Source organism: Thamnophis elegans, chromosome Z (genome assembly GCF_009769535.1).
Source record: "Thamnophis elegans isolate rThaEle1 chromosome Z, rThaEle1.pri, whole genome shotgun sequence".
In the NCBI taxonomy this organism is placed as follows: Eukaryota; Metazoa; Chordata; class Lepidosauria; order Squamata; family Colubridae; genus Thamnophis; species Thamnophis elegans.
Window position 1 is genome coordinate 124,765,864 of NC_045558.1, and position 19,667 is coordinate 124,785,530.

At 42.7% G+C, this 19,667-nt stretch overlaps 1 protein-coding gene across 1 annotated transcript; it reads left to right on the forward strand.

Annotated features, from left to right (window-relative positions):
- Nucleotides 1-11,860: 11,860 nt before the first annotated feature.
- LOC116521632 (vomeronasal type-2 receptor 26-like) lies at nt 11,861-13,352 on the forward strand. The gene is made up of 2 exons (XM_032236293.1): nt 11,861-11,913; nt 12,479-13,352. The coding sequence occupies exons 1-2, from the start codon at nt 11,861-11,863 to the stop codon at nt 13,350-13,352; spliced, it is 927 nt and encodes a 308-aa protein (XP_032092184.1).
- Nucleotides 13,353-19,667: the final 6,315 nt, after the last annotated feature.

The window sequence follows — 19,667 nt, forward strand, 5'->3', positions numbered from 1 at the left end:
AATCTGTGGGATCTAATCGGTCTATTGGAGGTAATTGGCAGCCGGCGGTCTCACAAGTACCCAGGTCCAATACCATGAAGGGCTTTATAAGTGACGACTAACGCCTTGAAGCGTATCCGAAGACCAGTAGGCAGCCAGTGCAGCTTGCAGAGGATAGGTGTTACGTGGGTGAACCGAGGTGCACCCACGATCGCTCGCGCGGCTGCATTCTGGACAAGCTGAAGTCTCCGAATACTCTTCAAGGGCTGCCCCATGTAGAGCACGTTGCAGTAATCCAGTCTAGAGGTCACAAGGGCATGAGTGACTGTTGTGAGGGCCTCCCGGTTCAGGTAGGGATGCAACTGGCGCACCAGGCGAACCTGGGCAATGCCCCCCTGGTCACAGCCGACAAGTGGTGTTCGAAAGTCAGCTGTGGGTCCAGGAGGACTCCCAAATTGCGAACACTGTCTGAGGGGCGTACTGTTTGACCCCCCAGCCTGAGAGATGGAAAACTTGGCCAATTAGTAGGAGGGAAACACACCAGCCACTCGGTCTTATCCGTATTGAGGACAAGCTTGTTAACCCCCATCCAGTCCCTAACAGCCTTGAGGCACTGGCACATCACGTCAACCGCTTCATTGAGTTGGCACGGGGCGGACAGATACAACTGTGTATCGTCCGCATACTGGTGTTATTTTATCCCGTGCCGTCGAATGATCTCACCCAGCAGCTTCATGTAGATATTAAACAGGAGGGGGGACAGGACCGAACCCTGCGGCACCCCATAATTCAGGGGCCTAGGGGTCAATCTCTGCCCTCCGACCAACACTGACTGCGACCTGTCCGAGAGGTAAGAGGAGAACCACCGTAGAAAAGTGCCTCCCACCCCCACCTCCCGTAGTCGTCGCAGAAGGATACCATGGTCGATGGTATCGAAGGCCGCTGAGAGGTCAAGGAGCACTAGGACGGAGGCATGACCTCCATCCCTGGCTCTCCAGAGATCGGTCAGCACGACCAAAGCGGTTTCTGTGCTGTAGCCAGGCCTAAATCCTGACTGGAAGGGATCTAGATAATCGGTTTCCTCCAAGGACCGCCAGAGCTGAAAGGCCACCACTTTCTCAACAACCTTCCCCACGAAGGGGAGGTTGGAGACTGGACAATAGTTGTTTAAAACGGCTGGATCCAAAGATCCAGAAGGGGTCTCACCACCGCCGCCTTTAAATTGGGGGGAAAGAACCCCTCCCAAAGGGAGGCAGTAACAACCGCCTGGATCCAGCCCCGTGTCACCTTCCTGCTGTTAGCAACCAGCCAGGAGGGGCACGGGTCCAGCACACATGTGGAGGCACTTATGGCTCCCATGGCCTTGTCAACATCCTCAGGGGTAACAGCTTGAAAATCAATCCAGTGATGTCCATCCAGATTCTCCCCTGGTGCCTCGGCTGGCTCTGCGCAATTGGAGTCCAGGTCCGTCCGAAGCTGAGCAACTTTATCCGCGAGGAATTGGACGTAGTCCTCAGCTCTGCCTTGTAAAGGATCGCTCGTATCCCTCCTGTTTAGGAGGGAACGGGTTATCCTGAACAAGGCGGCTGGGCGCGACTCAGCGGAAGCTATCAGAGAGGCAATGTGTGTTCTTTTTGTCGTCCTGATTGCCCGAAGGTAGACTCTGATGCTGGATGTTAAAAGCGCTCGGTCTGACTCAGACTTACTGGATCTCCATCGTTGCTCTAGGCATCTCTTTCGGCACTTCATCTCCCGGAGTTCCTCAGTAAACCAAGGAGCCCTCCTGGATCCACTGCCTTGGATCGGCCGTAAAGGCGCAATCCGGTTAAGAGCCTCTACTGCTGCTGAATTCCAGGCAGCGACCAGAGTCTCCACCGGACTGCGGGCGAGGGTATCAGGAACAACACCATCCCTGGGCTTCTTTTGTAGTTGGGCTTCTAACTATTTAATCTCCTCCTGTAGTGTATTGTAATCTTTCTCTTTCTCCTTATTTTTCTTAGCAGTGCAAACTATTGTTAGTCCTCTTATATATGCCCATAAGTTTTGTAATGAGGTATATTGTTTCTTATTGACCTGAAAGAATAATTCTAATTCTTTTGTAATTTAATATATTCACTTTGTTTTAAAGTTTGTGGTTTCAATGTCCATCTTCCTCCCTTTTTTGCCCTTTCCATATTATTACAAGGGGATTATGATCTGCCCAGGTATTTGGCCGAATCTCTACTGTCTTTATTTCCTTACCTAATTTTATGTTTATCCATATCATATTGATCCTTGACCAGGATCTGTGAGGATTAGAATAGAATGTAATTTTACTTTCTTCTGGGCAAAGTGTTCTCCAAAAGTCTATGAAATTTAGTTTCTCTGCCATTACAAAAAAAGGTTTTTGGAAGATTCCCCCCTGCCATTATTTTTCTGTTCACTGGCATAATCCTTCTTTATATCTACAATCACATTATAATAGCCAGTTAAACATATATTATCTTTTTTGATCTGTATAATCCATTCATGAACTTTTCTAAAGATTTCCTTTTGATTCTTATTAGGAGCCTATGTAGCTGCTGATAACAGACTTTTTTGATCTACAATTATTTCAATTATCTCTACTCTTCCCTTTGTATCTGTATATATATGTTTTGCTTTTATCCCTTTCCTGATCTATATCACCATTGATTAATTCTTAATTACCACAGTGGAAGAATAAGGGAAGAGAAGCATCTTGTTGCTGATTTATTTATTTGCTCAATTTGTAAGAGTCTCTATTGCCTAATGCAGGAGTGTCAAATTGGCAGCTGATGGGCCAGATGCGTCATGTGTGGGCCACACCCATCCCAGCTCCGCAAAGGGGAAAACGTAACAATACATAACATAACGTCATAATGTGATGCTGTGAGTTTGACACCCGTGTCCAGACTTAGCGATTAAAACCAGTTGGGTGACTTTGGGCAACTTGCTCTCTCTCTCAGCCCAACCCACATCACCAGGTTGCTGAAGTTATAAAGACATAGAATAAATAAATAAATAGGTTCCGTCTAACTTGAACAATGTGACTCTGGGTGGTATACAACACATATTTTGTGCTGAGATCAACATCCTTGTCAACAGGGATTTGGTGCCCTGTAACTGTCATAATGATAGTGATTAATGGAAGAGATTTGTGAGCGGTAGCAGCATATCAATGGCTGCAAAGCCACTTCAGCTCTGACAAGTTGTACTTCGTGCATAAAAGGTCTTTTGCTTTTACTTTATTTTCATGAATTTTTGATCAAGTTGGTGGATGCTTGTTTATCATGGTGGTAAAATTGGGATGGGGCTTATCTCAGGAGCTCCCAGCTCTTCTTCTCATCCTCTTCCTGCTTGTAAAGTCCAATGATTCCTCCAGAAAATGTCTGAACCTGAAGGAACTTTCCCAGAGAAAACCTTCCAGGCATCCCTCAAGTCCTTCAGATGAAATTATAATAGGAGAATTTGTATCCATGACACTTGGTAATTATAAGGAACAGAAGTTTAGGGAACATCCAATTTCTTCACCAACCGAAGCTTAGTAAGTAATTCTTCATTTTTATCTAAGGTGTCTCTTACCTCATGGAATTCTTCCCTTTAAAAAACCTAAGTGGTTTTTCATTCTTGGAAGATCCTGTTGGGGTTTGATGATCATTCTTGCTTTCATCATATAAATGACTCTTTTTAAATATTGATACATCTCTTGTTGTGTTTTCTAATCTTCCCCATTTTATATGCCAAGCACATGAAAAGCAGAAATTTAATTTGGGGCAGATTTCAGTTATTAACTATTGATTGAAAACACATAGATATCCTACTGAACTGTATGTGTAAGATGGATTTGCTAAGAGCCCAAATGTTTCTCTTTGTACAAATTAGATCCTCTGGTATATCCTTATATGTTGTACCTGGAAGATTAGATCCTCTCTTTCTGTCTGCCTCTGTTCCCCATTACCTCTGATTTAAGATCTTAGTTTCTTTGTGGCACTGAGACTTGGATCAATTGCACAACTGAGATATATAATAAAGTACAAAAGACAATAGTATTAATTAAAAAACCTAAGATGTATAGACATATATATGCATTAATGACAGAAGAGAAAGAAGAAACCTATTCACTTTTCTTTAGGGGAATATCTGGACCATTTATATCAGAAAGAGTTTCCATCACATAGAGAAAAAACTATTGCTTGAGCTCTATGGGCAAACAATGATCTACAAGTCACATGATTAGATCTTAAAATCTAACACTCAAAATTCTTTTGGCAGTATGATCCCTGAAAACTATCAGCATGTCCTTGCCTTTGTGTTTGCCATTAAAGAAGTCAACAAGAATCCTGATCTGTTACCCAACAATACTTTACGGTCCAAGATTTATGACAATGCTTACAATTCATGGAGAACTACTTGGACTACTTTGGATCTTCTGTTTCTCAGACAAGGGGCTCCATTCAATTATTTCTGTATCACTGAAGAGGAAGTCATGGCCACCATTGGGGGACTCACGTTAGAAAATTCTATTCACATGGCCAACATCTTCAGTCCTTACAAAGTACCACAGGTAAGTCTTTGGAAATAGGTATGTAGAAGGAAAATGAGAATAACTGTTAAGTCTCAGTGGTAAAGATAAAAGTTTCTTCTTCATTTTATATCTAAGGTGATTTCTCTGGAAAGAAACTATACTTAGATAGATGCAAGATTAAAAGGTAAACTTGAGAAATCAAATTTCTTGCATATCGACTTTACAAATTCCAAATTAAATACACTGATTAATTGATGGTCTGACTATGTGCCATCAAATTGATGTTGACTCATAGTGACCACATATATATGAAAGCTACTTAACATGTATATTTCATCTTCAAAAGAGCCACCACTCATGAACAATGTGAGTTCATCCACCAACTAAATAATATACCAAAATAGATTTTTAAGAATATCCAATAAATTTGGATCTAATATTAGAAGGTTTTTAAAAACAGTTTACACAAAATTGAATGTTTTTCTTTGATTTAATATGTTTTCCCTCAGATTAGTTATGGGTCATCTGACCCCACATTGAGAGACAAAACTGGTTTTCCTTCTTTCTACCGTATGGTTCCCAATGAAGCTCTTCAATACATGGGGATAGTTAAACTTCTGAAATATTTTGGATGGAATTGGATTAGTCTAATTGTTCCACATGATGAAAGTGGTGAAAATTTTCTTCGAACTCTGAGACCCATGCTGTTACAAAATAATATTTGCATAGCTGGCATGCAGATAATCCCAATCATGTCACTGTTCTTATTAAGAGAGATACTTGAGAAAAATATCCTTCAAATTCAATCTTTTATTTCCCAAAGTAAAACCAATGTGTTCCTTGTATATGGAAATGGTCAGTCTCTGGAGGGATTACAGATGGTTTTATACTCAATGGAAATAGGCAATAACAAGCCTCTGGAAAAGGTGTGGATCACAACATATGAATGGGATTTCACTGCTCAAAATCCTGCGAGACGATTTAGCAAAAAGTCCTTCAATGGTACCCTGTCATTCTCACTCCATACCAAAGTTGTGCCAGAATTTCAGAATTTTCTTGAGAAAATAAATCCTCTGAAGTCTACAATTTATTTCCTATCTGAATTCTGGACATCAATATTCTTCTGCTCCCTCAATATCCATGTATTATATGGGGAGAAAATGAAAAAATGCACTGGGGAAGAGAAGCTGGAGACCCTTCCTGATTCTGTCTTTGAAATGGGCATGTCTGGCAGGAGCTACAGCATCTACAATGCTGTGTATCTGGTGGCACATTCTCTCCATGCTTTGTATGCCTGGAGGAACAAGCAGAGGAGAAGGAGAAAGCAAGACGAATGGAATCTCCAAAAAGTTTCTCCCTGGCAGGTACTCACAAATAGATTGGTCAATTCATGAAATCAAAATAATTTAGGAATCAAAATAGAACTATAAGAAAAGCACATATGTTACAACAGAGAAAATCTAGTAAACTGAACCTGGAAAGAAAAGCAAGCGAATGCTTTTAGAAGAATGTTGCGAGAAGGGAGATAGCTGATAAAAATATCGAAAGTGAAATGGCAATTGAGAATGCAGGTGTGCATGTGAAATACTGATCGAAATCGATGCTAAATTTAGCACCATAGGGAAGAATGGATAATTTAATCTGTTTCTGAGGTTTTGAATTAATAAAAACAACCAGATACTTAATTCCATTATGAGAAGAGGGGGAAAACGTAAGGATTGTACTATTGCTCCCAAACGAGTAAAAGGGCCTAAATTGTATGACTGCTTGTAGCTGCAGGGCTTCAGAAAAGTGTAAGTTAATTGTGATTTAAGTAGAAATAAAAAGTGATGAATTCACTATAGCTTAATTTGTTTGAAGCAAAGTATTTCTCCACATCACTAAAAAAAAAAGAGGGAAGTGAGTCTCTGGAGAATGAATTTTAACTCTTGTCTCATGAAGAGTTGTCCAACAGCAAGATGGCTGCAGTGAGTTGTGACTGTGCTGAATTGTCCCAGACCCTTTCAGAGTAGTAACTACTTTTCTCCTTTCCCTCTAGCTTAATTCATTTTTGAGACATGTCCACTTTAACAATAATGTTGGAGATGAAATATTTCTCAATGAAGATAGGGACTTGGCAACAGGCTATGACCTGATCAATTTTGTGACATTCCCGAATGAATCATTCCAGAGAGTCCAAGTTGGAAGAATCGACCCTAATGTTCGATTTGGAAAAGAATTCATTATTAATGCAAGTGCTATTATATGGAATCCCAAGTTTCATCAGGTTGGAGCTCTTATTCTTTGCTGTATTTGATATCAAGGCCATATGAACTATATTTAACACACACAATGTGGAGAATGACAAGGGGATTTGTTAAGAGAGCTGAATTTGGAAAATAGATTGAAAAAAATGAATAATGCAGAAAGAGTTATTAATACCAGATTATTGTGGAATTAGGAATCTTTCTAAGATGTTAACCTGATTGATTATTTCTAAAATCTATCTGTTCCAAACGTATTTAATTCAGAATTAGAAGTGAGAGGAGAAAGCTATTTCTTGTTGTAGAGACTGTTTTTCTTTTGATAATATTAACAGACGGTGCCAAAATCTACCTGTGTTGAGAGCTGTTATCCTGGACAAAGGAAACAAATGCAGAAGGGGAAACAAATCTGTTGTTATGATTGTATTCAATGCCCTTCAAGTAGGATCTCAACACAAATGGGTAAGTGAAGGAAATCAGATCTGTCTAGAAGAACATCCAGAAATGTTCATCTAAGTGCTTTTGAATTTGTGCATTCTCCCTTACATATGTCTAGTGACTGTATTTTATGATTTAGGTTCTTGAATAATGTATCTAAAGGCTATCCCAACACCTGGGCTGAGGCCAATTTGGAAACAGGCCACACAAGTGGCATACAAGTCTGTCATCTGCATCTCTATAACTTTCTGGTTTGGCTCTGCAACCAAACAAGACAGACACAGACTTCAACAGACAATTAGAACTGCAGAAAAAACAATTGCTACCAACCTGCCTTCTATCGAAGACCTACATACTGCACGACTATCACTGTCATATCTTATGATTCTTGATGAATGCATTTTTTTCTTTTATGTACACTGACAGCATGTGCACAAAGACAAATTCCTTGTGCGTCGAATCATATTTGGCCAATAATTCTATCCTATCCTATCCTATCCCATCCCATCCCATCCCATCCCATCCCATCCCATCCCATCCCATCCCATTCCATTCTGTTAGCATGTGAACCTCCATTTACGAGCAGAAACATTCCCTTCCCCACTGCTGCTTCCACTGATTTTCAAAGCCCGAAAGGTTGGGGATCATTGTTTTCAATAACTTTTGTAGAGTTTAATACTAAACTTTTTTCCTATCATGTAATGTATAAAGAGAAGAAAAGTATGAAATATATTAGTAGAAACTTCTAATACTGAACTTATGATTGTGATCTTCAGATGCAGATGAATGTGAGCCATGCCTAGAAGATCTGTATCCTAACACAAACCAGCAGGAATGCATTCCTAAAGTAATTTAGAATTTAGAATTTTAGAATTTTAGAATTTTATTAGAATTTGTAGGCCGCCCTTTTCCCTGAGGGGACTCAGGGCGGCTCACACAAAAACTGGGAAGGGGAAATACAGACATTAGGACAAACATGTAATAAAATAGCAAGCAACATACATTCATCATTCGGGAGGGGTAACTATCCTATCCCCAGGCCTGACGGGCGAGCCAGTTCTTCAAGGCTATGCGGAAGGCTTGGACGGTGGAGAGGGTACGAATCTCCACGGGGAGCTCGTTCCAAAGGGTCGGGGCTACTGCTGAGAAGGCCCTCCTCCTTGTAGTTGCCAGCCGACATTGGCTGGCCGATGGAATACGGAGGAGGCCTAATCTATGGGATCTTATCGGTCGCAGGGATGTAATTGGCAGAAGGCGGTCTCTCAAGTATCCAGATCCACTGCCATGTAGGGCTTTATGGGTGATTAATAGCACCTTGAAGCGCATCCGGAGATCAACAGGTAGCCAGCGCAGCTCGCGGAGGATAGGTGTAATGCGGGTGAATCGGGGTGCACCCGCGATCACTCGCGCGGCTGCATTCTGCACTAGCTGAAGTCGCCGGATGCTCCTCAAGGGCAGCCCCATGTAGAGCACATTGCAGTATTCCAGCCTAGAGGTCACAAGGGCCCGAGTGACTGTTGTGAGAGCCTCCCGATTCAGGTAGGGTCGCAACTGGCGCACCAGGCGAACCTGGGCGAATGCCCCCCTGGTCACAGCCGTCAAGTGGTGGTCAAATGACAGCTGTGGATCCAGGAGGACTCCCAAGTTGCGAACCCTCTCTGAGGGGTATAAAATTTGACCCCCCAGCCTGAGTGGTGGAATAGTAGCCAAATCTTTGGGAGGGAAACACAACAGCCACTCGGTCTTTTCTGGGTTGAGCACAAGCTTGTTAACCCTCATCCAGTCCATAACGGCCTCAAGGCCCCGGCTCATCACGTCTACCGCTTCATTGAGTTGGCACGGGGCGGACAGATACAATTGAGTATCGTCCGCATATTGATGGTATCTAATCCCGTGCCTGCGGATGATCTCTCCCAGCGGTTTCATGTAGATGTTGAATAGTAGGGGGGATAAGACCGAGCCCTGAGGCACCCCATAATTTAGGGGCCTAGGGGACGATCTCTGCCCCCCCACTAACACCGACTGCGACCTGTCCGAGAGGTAGGAGGAGAACCACCGTAGCACGGTGCCTCCCACTCCCACCTCCCGCAGTCGTCGCAGAAGGATACCATGGTCGATGGTATCGAAAGCCGCTGAGAGGTCAAGGAGGACCAGGATGGAGGAACGTCCTTCATCTCTGGCTCTCCAGAGATCATCCATCAATGCGACCAAAGCGGTTTCTGTGCTGTAACCGGGCCTGAAGCCTGACTGGAAGGGGTCTAGGTAGTTTGCTTCCTCCAAGGACCGTTGGAGCTGGAAGGCCACCACCTTCTCAACAACCTTCCCCAGAAAGGGAAGGTTGGAGACTGGACGATAGCTATTAAGAACAGCTGGATCCAAGGATGGTTTCTTCAGGCGGGGTCTCACCACCGCCGCTTTCAGTGTGGCGGGGAAGTTCCCCTCCCGAAGGGAGGCGGTTACAACCGCCTGGATCCAGCCTCGTGTCACCTCACTGCAGTTAGTAACCAGCCATGAGGGACACGGATCCAGGACGCAGGTGGAGGTACTTACAGCTCTCATGGCCTTGTCCACATCCCCGGGGGTAACGTCCTGAAACTCAACCCAGAGCTGTTCTACTTGGTCCCCCTGCGCCTCGGCTGGAACTGCAGGGGTGGAGTCCAAGTCCGACCGAAACCGAGCAATTTTGTCCGCTAAGAATTGGGCATATTCTTCAGCTCTGCCCTGCAAGGGTTCCCCCGCCTCCCTTTTGTTCAATAGGGAGCGGGTTATCCTAAACAGGGCGGCTGGACGGGACTCAGCGGATGCTACCAGGGTGGCTATGTGCGATCTTTTTGCTGCCCTAAGTGCCCTGGTGTATTCCCTGGTGCAGGTGGTTACCATTGCCCGGTTCGATTCGGACTTATCGGACCTCCAACGGTGCTCTAGGCATCTCCTCCGGCGCTTCATCTCCCGGAGTTCCTCGGTAAACCAAGGGGGTCTCCGGGATCCGCCGCCTCGGAGGAGCCGCAGTGGCGCAATCCTGTCGAGGGCCTCCGACGCTGCCGAGTGCCACGCAGCAGCCAGAGTCTCCACCGGACTGTGGGCGAAAGTGTCAGGAATAACCCCAAGCTCTGTCTGGAACCTTGACGGTTCCATAAGACGCCTGGGGCGGAACCACCTGGTCGGTTCCTCCTCCCTACAGTGGGGGTTTGGCCTCCGGAAGTCGAGCCTCAGTAGGCAATGGTCTGACCACGACAGGGGTATGATGTCACTCCCCCTCAGACCAAGATCACAAATCCACTGCTCCGAGAGAAATACGAGGTCAAGCATGTGTCCCGCTGAATGGGTTGGGCCCCGAATTACTTGGGTCAAGCCCATGGCTGTCATGGAAGCCATGAACTCCTGCGCCCCATCAGAGTTTTCACCGAGCGACGGCAAATTAAAGTCCCCCAGGACCATCAACCTAGGGAACTCAATTGCCAGCTCGGCTACCGACTCGAGGAGCGAGGGGAGGGCTGCTGCAACGCTGTTGGGAGGCAGGTACGTTAGCAGCAGACCCACTTGACCCTTGAGGTCCAACTTTAACAGCAAAGACTCACACCCGACAATCTCCGGAGCAGGGACCCTACGAGGAACTAACGACTCTCGGATAACAGCGGCCACACCCCCACCCCTTCCCTGGGCTCTCGGCTGATGCAGCACCTGAAATCCTTCTGGGCACAGCTCTACAAGGGGGACTCCTCCCTCTGGGCCCAGCCAGGTTTCAGTAATACATGCCAGGTCTGCCCTCTCGTCTAAAATTAAGTCCCGGACGAGAGGAGCTTTATGTACAACAGACCTGGCATTTAGCGACAACAGCCTGAGACCAGGGTCCTGACTGCTTGCGCCATCTGGTCTTGGAGTGGGACTCCTAGGGCCGGAAGGAGGGATCTCTGTAATGTAGCGAACCCTCCTTCCCCGGTAATGGCCTGCCCTAAAGTCCCCGCCGTATCTGCCCCTCCCTGTTACGACCGCAATACCCCGACCCTCTCCCGTGTCTCTGGTCCCCTCAACCACCCCCGTGGCCCCCGCAACTCCCGGCAGGTCCTCCGAATCACGCGTACTGATACACTCCCCCAAACAGTCCCCACGTAAGAAGTTAAAAACACAAAATTTACAACAATATGATCATAAAAGTGGGACATTCATTCATCTCAAGCATACCTCATGCATAGCCCATACAAAGAAAGAAGAGAAAGATGAAAGAAAAGAAAGAAATTATAAATTATAGATTGCGCAAAAAATTGATTAGTTTAAAGTGCGAATAGTTCTGGGAAGGTCCAAAAAAGTCCAAGATGATTGAGGCAAGGAGAGGGCCTTCTAGGTACTGTAAGTACCCCCGCTCGGCCAGTAGTGGCGCTATCTGTGGTAGCAGGTCCAAGGCGGCATCAGGCAACAGTGGCCATGGCAGATGAAAGTGCAGATAAAAGAGCAGATGAAGATATACTCCAAGAAGTCCAAAAGCCGCATTCCAAGAGGAGTCTAATCTCGCCCAGCAAAAGGCCCTGCGATGGCGACGGCCCAGTGGAGGGGGGAATGCACCAACAGGGGAGGCCAAGCCGAGGGGAGAGGAAGGGGGGTGCAATAGCAGCAGATGAAGACAGCCTCCCATTCTCTCCCAGTGCTGTTCCAGGCTAACCGCCTTCTCCCCGGGGCGATGAATAATCCAATGCAAGTCCACAGCAGCCAAAACACAGACGAGACAAGAAAGTAACATAAAGGGGGGGGGGAGATTCTCTCAGCCAGCAAGTGGAGGAGAGTCAAGGCTCTCTCAGGTCAGCCGGGTCACAACGAACCTCCAACAATAGTTACCCAACGTCTCTGGCCGACTTGGGCCGCAACGCCTTCCAAGCGGCACCCGGGCGGTGTCTTTAAACGCCGCGCTAAATCAGCTGGGCCGCGGCGTCTTCCGGGCGTCCCCGAACGGCGTCAGCGTCTTTCGCAAAAGGCAGCCTCGGAGAGCAGAATCTCTCCAGTCCGCTGCCTGCACCAGACTCTCCGTAAAATCGCTCGTGCCCTGATCTCTCTTCAGGCTCCGAATGGCACCCGGGCGGTGTCTTTAAGCGCCTCACTAATCAGCTGAGCCGCGGCGTCTTCCGGGCACCTCCGAGCGGCGTCGGCGTTTTTCGTGGAAGGCAGCCTTGGAGAGCAAAATCTCTCCAGTCCGTTGCCAGCACCAGACCCTCCGAGAAATCGCCCGTGCCCTGGTCTCTCTCAAGCTCGATTTCTGGGGGCAATTTCACTTCTTTGGCTATTTTTCCCATGTGAACGCCAGAGCGAAAAGCCCGGCAGCCATATTCCTTCGCACATGCGCAAATGAATCTTACCTGTCCTATAAAGAAGGCCTGGGAGCAGCTCTGACATCTTTGGCACTTTTTCTTTCTCTCACCACGCTCATTGTGATAGCAATCTTCAGGTTGCATTCAAACACTCCTATTGTGAAAGCCAACAACTGGAGCATCACATGTATCCTGCTTGCCTCTCTGCTCCTATGTTTTCTCTGCTCCTTCTTCTTCATTGGAAGACCTAGCAAGGGGACTTGCCTTTTAAGGCAGGCTGTGTTTGGCATCACCTTCTCCATAGCTGTTTCCTGTGTACTAGCCAAAACAATCACTGTGGTTCTGGCCTTTGTGGCTACAAAACCAGGGAATAGGATGAGGAAATGGATGGGAAAGAGGCTGGCAATCTTGGTCATTGTGCCTTGTTCTTTGATTCAGATTGTCATCTGTGCTGTTTGGATAGTGAAGAAGCCCCCTTTCCCAGAATTAGAGAAGCATTCCCAAATGGGTGAGATCATAGTGCAATGCAATGAAGGTTCAGAAATCATGTTCTACATTGTGCTGGGCTACATGGGCCTTCTGGCCGTGGTCAGCTTCACCGTGGCTTTCTTTGCCAGGAATCTGCCTGACAGTTTCAATGAAGCCAAGTTCATCACTTTCAGCATGTTGGTGTTTTGCAGTGTTTGGATATCCTTCATCCCCACCTACTTGAGCACCAAAGGAAAATTCATGGTAGCCGTGGAGGTTTTCTCCATATTGGCCTCTGCTTTTGGTTTACTGAGTTGTATTTTCCTTCCCAAATGCTACATTATTATAATGCGGCCTGAATTAAATAAGAAGGAGCAATTGGTAAGGAAAAATAAAGATTGATAAGTTCAGAATTAGTTCAGAATTATTGAACGTGAAATCTGTGGTTTTTGCTAAATAAAAAGTCTTTCCCCCCAAATATGTTAAATCTGCATGTTATTAAATGTAAATGCAAATAAAAAGTAGGAACCACCTTCGGTGGGAAGGTAACAGCGTTTTGTTCACCTTCGGCATTTACTCCTACCTACCACATGAAAAGTATTTAAAAGTATTGATATCTATGATGATTCCTTGTCAAGGAAAGAAAATACTAAGAAACTACACTTTGTACGCTGACGGGAAAAAATGTAAACTTGGGAAGTCAAATTTCTTCCATGATTTCTTTTCAACTCCCTTATTAAATATTCTGATTGATCAATCGATTTGCTTTGTTTGATTGGGTTCTGTCAAGTCAGCATTGACCCTTAAAGGTAAAGGTTCCCCTCCCACATATGTGCTTATCTCTGTTTCAAAGTCGATGAGCCAGCACTGTCTGAAGACATCTCAAGGGTCATGTGGCAGGTAGGAGTAAATGCCGAAGGTGAACAAAACGCTGTTACCTTCCCACCGAAGGTGGTTCCTACTTTTTATTTGCATTTTATGTGCTTTAGAACTGCTAGGTTGGCAGAAGCTGGGACAAGTAACAGAAATCACTCTGTTTCACGGCGCTAGAGATTCAAACCGCTGAACTGCTGACCTTTTTTTATCAATAAACTCAGCATCTTAGCCACTGAGCCATGGTGTCCCTCATTGACTCTTAGGAATCACACAGATAAGAGATTTATTTATCCTCTTTACGTAGATGCCCATCACAAAGAAATTATTTCAATAATACTCATTTTAACAATAACATGTTCATCATCCTAAGCAAACAAAAAAGTTAATGGCTGATATATCTGTGGAGGTATCTTTTTTTGTAACTCACAATAAATAATAAATGCATGTTTGTTATTTATAAATATTTAGCCTTGGGAGTGGTAGTAGAAACAAAGTGCAAACTTAATTCCTGATCACTATCTTTTGAAGAGATTTTGGAGAGCTCTCAATCAATTGAAGCTAAATCCAAGATGTATTATTTCACTGGATCTGATGTGCATATAGAAATATTTTGGTACAAGCAGTCTATTGAAAGCAAGGGATGGGGATGTATCTTCTAATTTAACCAAGGCCATATTTTCTTCTGTATTGTGTCATTTACTTGCATAGTCCCTTTTTCCAATGGATTATTGTCCACTTTATTACAACTCCTGGATCACACTGGCACTAAAAAAGGTCTTTGTTTAGAACAACAATGGAAAATTTTGGAAGAATAATGATAAAAATTTCTATCCCTGATCCTAACTATATCTATCTATCTATCTATCTATCTATCTATCTATCTATCTATCTATCTATCTATCTATCTATCTATCTATCTATCCATCCATCCATCCATCCATCCATCCATCCATCCATCCATCCATCCAATATTTATTTATTTATTCTTTTCTTGTTATTTTCTTTTTTACAAATAACTCATATCCAAAAGATTCTTTTCCTCTTATTTTCCCCACAACAACTGTGATATGTATCACAGAGAGTGAATGACTGGCCCAAAGGAACCCTGGTGGCTTTCATAGCTAAGGTGCGACTTGATTTCATAATTCCTTGCTTTCTAGCCTAGTTCCTTAACAGCTAGATCAGACTGCCTCTCAAGTGAAACCCAAGTATATGCAGGGAATGTTGATTAAGTAAATAGCAAAAAGAGGTAATCTGTCAGTGACATTTGTCTGCTTTTATTTATTAAACAGATTTATAGAATTTGAACCCAAACATAGGCGATGAGTCATAGGCCTATGACTTTTCCAACTCTATCAGTCTTTTTTGTAATTCCTATATATGGAATTATTGAATACTCTTTTTTTCAGCACATACCAAAGGTGCTTTTTCAAGAGGCAACTGGACCGTAAAGTCCAGTTTCCTCTTGAAAAAAGGACCGTTGTTTCAACCATGACTTGGATGACTGAGAATCTCCATAGACATTTTTTTTGAGCAGTACTGTGGCCTAGAGGTGGAGCTCTAACCTCACACTTGGGAGGCTGTGAATTGGATCCTAGGCAGCGGTAGATATTTCTTTCTGTGGGTGCAATGAGTAATTGTTTGCTCTGATCTCCCTGTAGGCATCAGGAAGGGCAACCAGCCATTAAATGCTTTATCTCTGTTCAGTCGTCCCAACTCTACCCTGATGCAAGCTATTACAGGGTCATTAAATGAGAAAAAAGAATATTTTTTCTTTTGTTATTTCTCTATTCCTTTTAATTATTGAAATAACACCTGTTTTCAATTGTATATGAAGTGCAGCATCATTTTCCATAACATTCTTGTAGGTTCTCATTTTTAAACATACTCTCAGATCAGCATCATGTTCTGACCTAGATCATGAAGCAGTCTCCTCATCCCTCTTTTATTTAGTTTAAAGAGATTTCCTCTCCAGGAAAGTCCCGGCAAACAGTCTTTCAAGAGATTTCACAACTACAGACCTTTATCAGGTTTGGAGAGCTGCCAGGCTGATATCTTCCAAACGCCACACTGTAGTAGCAATTGCTTGGCAAGAAGTCAGGAACAAATCTTCACTGTAATGAATTGAATTAAGTGTCTCCTGCAAACTCCCCACCCCTTTTGCTTCTCTTTATTCCCTATGGAAGGGGCCATTTACCCTCCACCTGTGCTTTTATGCCCAAGTCAGCCTTTGATACTTAGCTGTTCCCTTCTCCTGGCAGCTATGTGCACGCACTCATTGGGAACAGGCTCCACCTGTTCTTCTGATATCCGACTCCGAAGACAGCTGATAACTGTCAGATGGCCCTGGGCCCTATCTCCCTCCCACACAGAGCCTTCCCCAGACTTCAGGAGTGGCCCATGTTCCTCCCCAACTTTTTCACTCTTTCAGTCTGCCACCAACTCTGTTGGCTGCTGGCGGGCCACAAAGTTCAGCTTTATGAGATAAAAGTTGTTCCTTTCCCATGACATCTTTCAAACACAATCTATCTAAAGAGGCAGGCAGACATAAAATTCACCTTTTGTTTAAATATCCCTTAACATCTTGAATGTTAAAATATTTTGCAGCAGTTTGTCTAATTGCTTTGGTTGTATATCAATTCCAAATGCCTGGACCTTATATTTTTTTGTTTAAGTTGATCTGATTCTTATTAATAAAATCTAATGTCAAAATAAAGAGTAGAGGTGACAGTGGACATCCATGTCATACACCCTTCATTATTTCAAATTGTTTTGTAATCTTCCCATTTATTATTACTCCTCCTTCCTGGGTAGAGTAAATTGAATCTCTTATATTTTCAAATTTCTCTCCAAACTTCATTTCTTTTATTTGTTGGGTAATGAATTGCCATTTTACCTTATCAAAGGCTTTTTGAGCATCTAAAAAGACCAGGGATGCCTGTTTTTCTGGGAAGGCCTCATAATATTTCAATATATTACCTACTATTCTTTATCCACTCAGATCAAAATGTTTTTTTTATCCCAGAGACAAATTAAATACAATATGAGAATGATTTTGAATACTTTGGAATATTATGAGGCTCATCCCGAAAAACAAATGGCTTTGATGTTTCTTGACGCACAGAAGGCCTTCTACAATGTGAACTGGCAATTTATGTTTCTACAAGTGGAGCAGATGAATTTTGGTAAGAAATTTATTCAAAGCATAGAAATGGTATATCATAAACAAACAGCAAAGATAATAGTAAATGGAGAATTGACAGATTCTATTGAAATAAAGAGAGGTACGAGACAAGGTTGCTCATTATCACCGTTACTCTTTGTCTTAACATTAGAAGTTTTAAATAGAAAGATTAGAGAAGAAGAAATAAGAGGAATGAAAATTAAAAAAGAAGAATATAAGCTATAAGCGTTTGCAGATGATTTGGTTTTTATTCTTGAAGACCCACTAGAAACATCACCTAAATTATTAGAAAGAATAAAGGAATATGGATAGCAGGTTTGATACAACAATAAAACTCAAATTGTTACAAGATGCTAGAACTAGAGGAGGACTGGGCTTACCTGATTGGAAGTTATATTACCAAACAACAAATTTGTTGTGGATTAAGGAGTGGATAACACTAAAAAACTCTAGACTATTGAATGTAGAAGGTCATGATTTACTGTTGGGATGGCATGCTTTTTTATGGTATAAAGGAACTAAAGCACATGGCTATTTTAGAAGACATTATATAAGGGAGGCCTTGTTATTAAACTGGGAAAAGGTTAAAAGATTACACTACTATAAAATTCCAGTCTGGATATCAACGATTAAAGAATTTTCATATCCAATAATATATAAAAAGGAACAAACAGTTAGATATGTTGAAATATCAGTAAACAAATCTTCACTGTAATGAATTGAATTAAGTGTATCCTGCAAACTCCCCACCCATTTCCTCATCTTTATTGACTCTGGGAGGGGCCATTTATCACCCACCTGTGCTTTTACTCCCAAGTCAGCTTCCGTTACTTAGCTGTTCCTTTTTCCTGGCAGCTCTGTGCACGCACTCATCAGGAACAGGCTCCAGCTGTTCTTCTGATATCCAACTCCGAAGACAACTGATAACTGTCAGATGGCCCTGGGCCCTATCTCCCTCCCACACAGAGCCCTCATCAGAGCCTTCCCCAGACTCCAGGAGTGGCCCATGTTCCAACCCAACTTTCTCACTCTTTGAGTCTGCCACCAACTCCGCTGGCTGCTGGCAGGCCACAGCATCTCAGCCTTGTCAGGTAAAAGTTGTTCCATTTCCATGACATCTTTCAAACACAATGTTTCTAAAGTGGCAGGCAGAAATTCACCTTTGGGTTAAATATCCCTTAACATCTTGAATGTTAAAATATTTTGCTTCATCTTGTATTATTAAGCCAAACTTAAATGTTCTTATCTTTTATTTGTAAACATAGTGTTTTCTGGTTCCCTCTAGCATTGAACTCTCAAAGACTCATCCTATACTTTTGTTTACAAGAATGCAACCCCCCCACCTCATTTCCCCATGGGTTGGATTCTTATAACTAATTCAAAAATACTACTTCAATTGTATGTGGATACTTTTAGTCTGTTTTACTTTCCAAATCAACATTCTAACCACACTTTTGCTGTTTATTATAAAATATATTTTTTAGGACTTGAATTTACATTTAAAATTTCTTTCACTGATTTCTAGCCAGAATATGGCCAATGGAACATGCCTTGGTGGAGTGCTCTCTAGGCTTAGATTTCAAGATGCTTTGTCTAGTTGGACATTCATGGATCCAGGAGGGACTGAATTATGGATTCAGTCTGGATTGTGATCTAAAAAAAGATTTAGGTAAAATTTCCAGTTCTAAAATTTTATTGCCAAATTCTTTTGAAGTCAAATCAACTCTTGAAAACAATTAAAAGAAATGTTTCAAGATTCAGATGGAAATGAGGCTACTTTATCAGGAGGAAATTTTTATAGAAGATAAGAAAAGAAGTTGAATGAATGCTTTGATAATAATTTGGTGAAAGGCATGGCCTTAATGATTGCTTGCTATGCTACCTTTGGTAGATGATGCCATTCAAAAGTTAAAAACAGGCAAAGTGTTAGGTCAGATTGTCTTTTGAATTAATACTATAAAAGTATTTTGGATGCTACTGAATACAGTATCATAATGATAAATAAACAGCATTGATATTTGTAGTTGCAGAGAAAATCTTTGACAATTTAAATTAAATCTTCATGTTTAAAGTTTTGGAAGACATGGACTGAGGAGAAATTTATTCAAGGGATTAAATCAATCTATGCATGCCAGCAAGTTCAATTTAAGTAATTTATTGAAGCCAATATTGCCTTATGGAAAGTCAAGATACTACTTTGTTTATTGTTTGTTGTTTGTTTGTTTATTGGATTTATATGCCGCCTTTCACCCAAAGGACTCAGGGCGGCATACAACATTAAAAAAAGACATATTACAAAAGTTAAAAAGAAAATTAGATAAGAGTATCCAAAAAAACTTTGATAAAAAGCCAGACTTTTGTCTATATACCAAGATTCTTAAAACAATTGAAGAATGATAAAAATTTATCCCTGATCCTAAATCTATCTATCTATCTATCTATCTATCTATCTATCTATCTATCTATCTATCTATCTATCTATCTATCTATCTATCTATCTATCTATCCATCCATCCATCCATCTATCTATTCTTTTCTTGTTATTATTTTTTTTTACAAATAACTCATATCCAAAACATCTTCTTCCTCTTATTTTCCCCACAACAGCTGTGATATGTATCAGAGAGTGAATGACTGGCCCAAAGGAACCCTGGTGG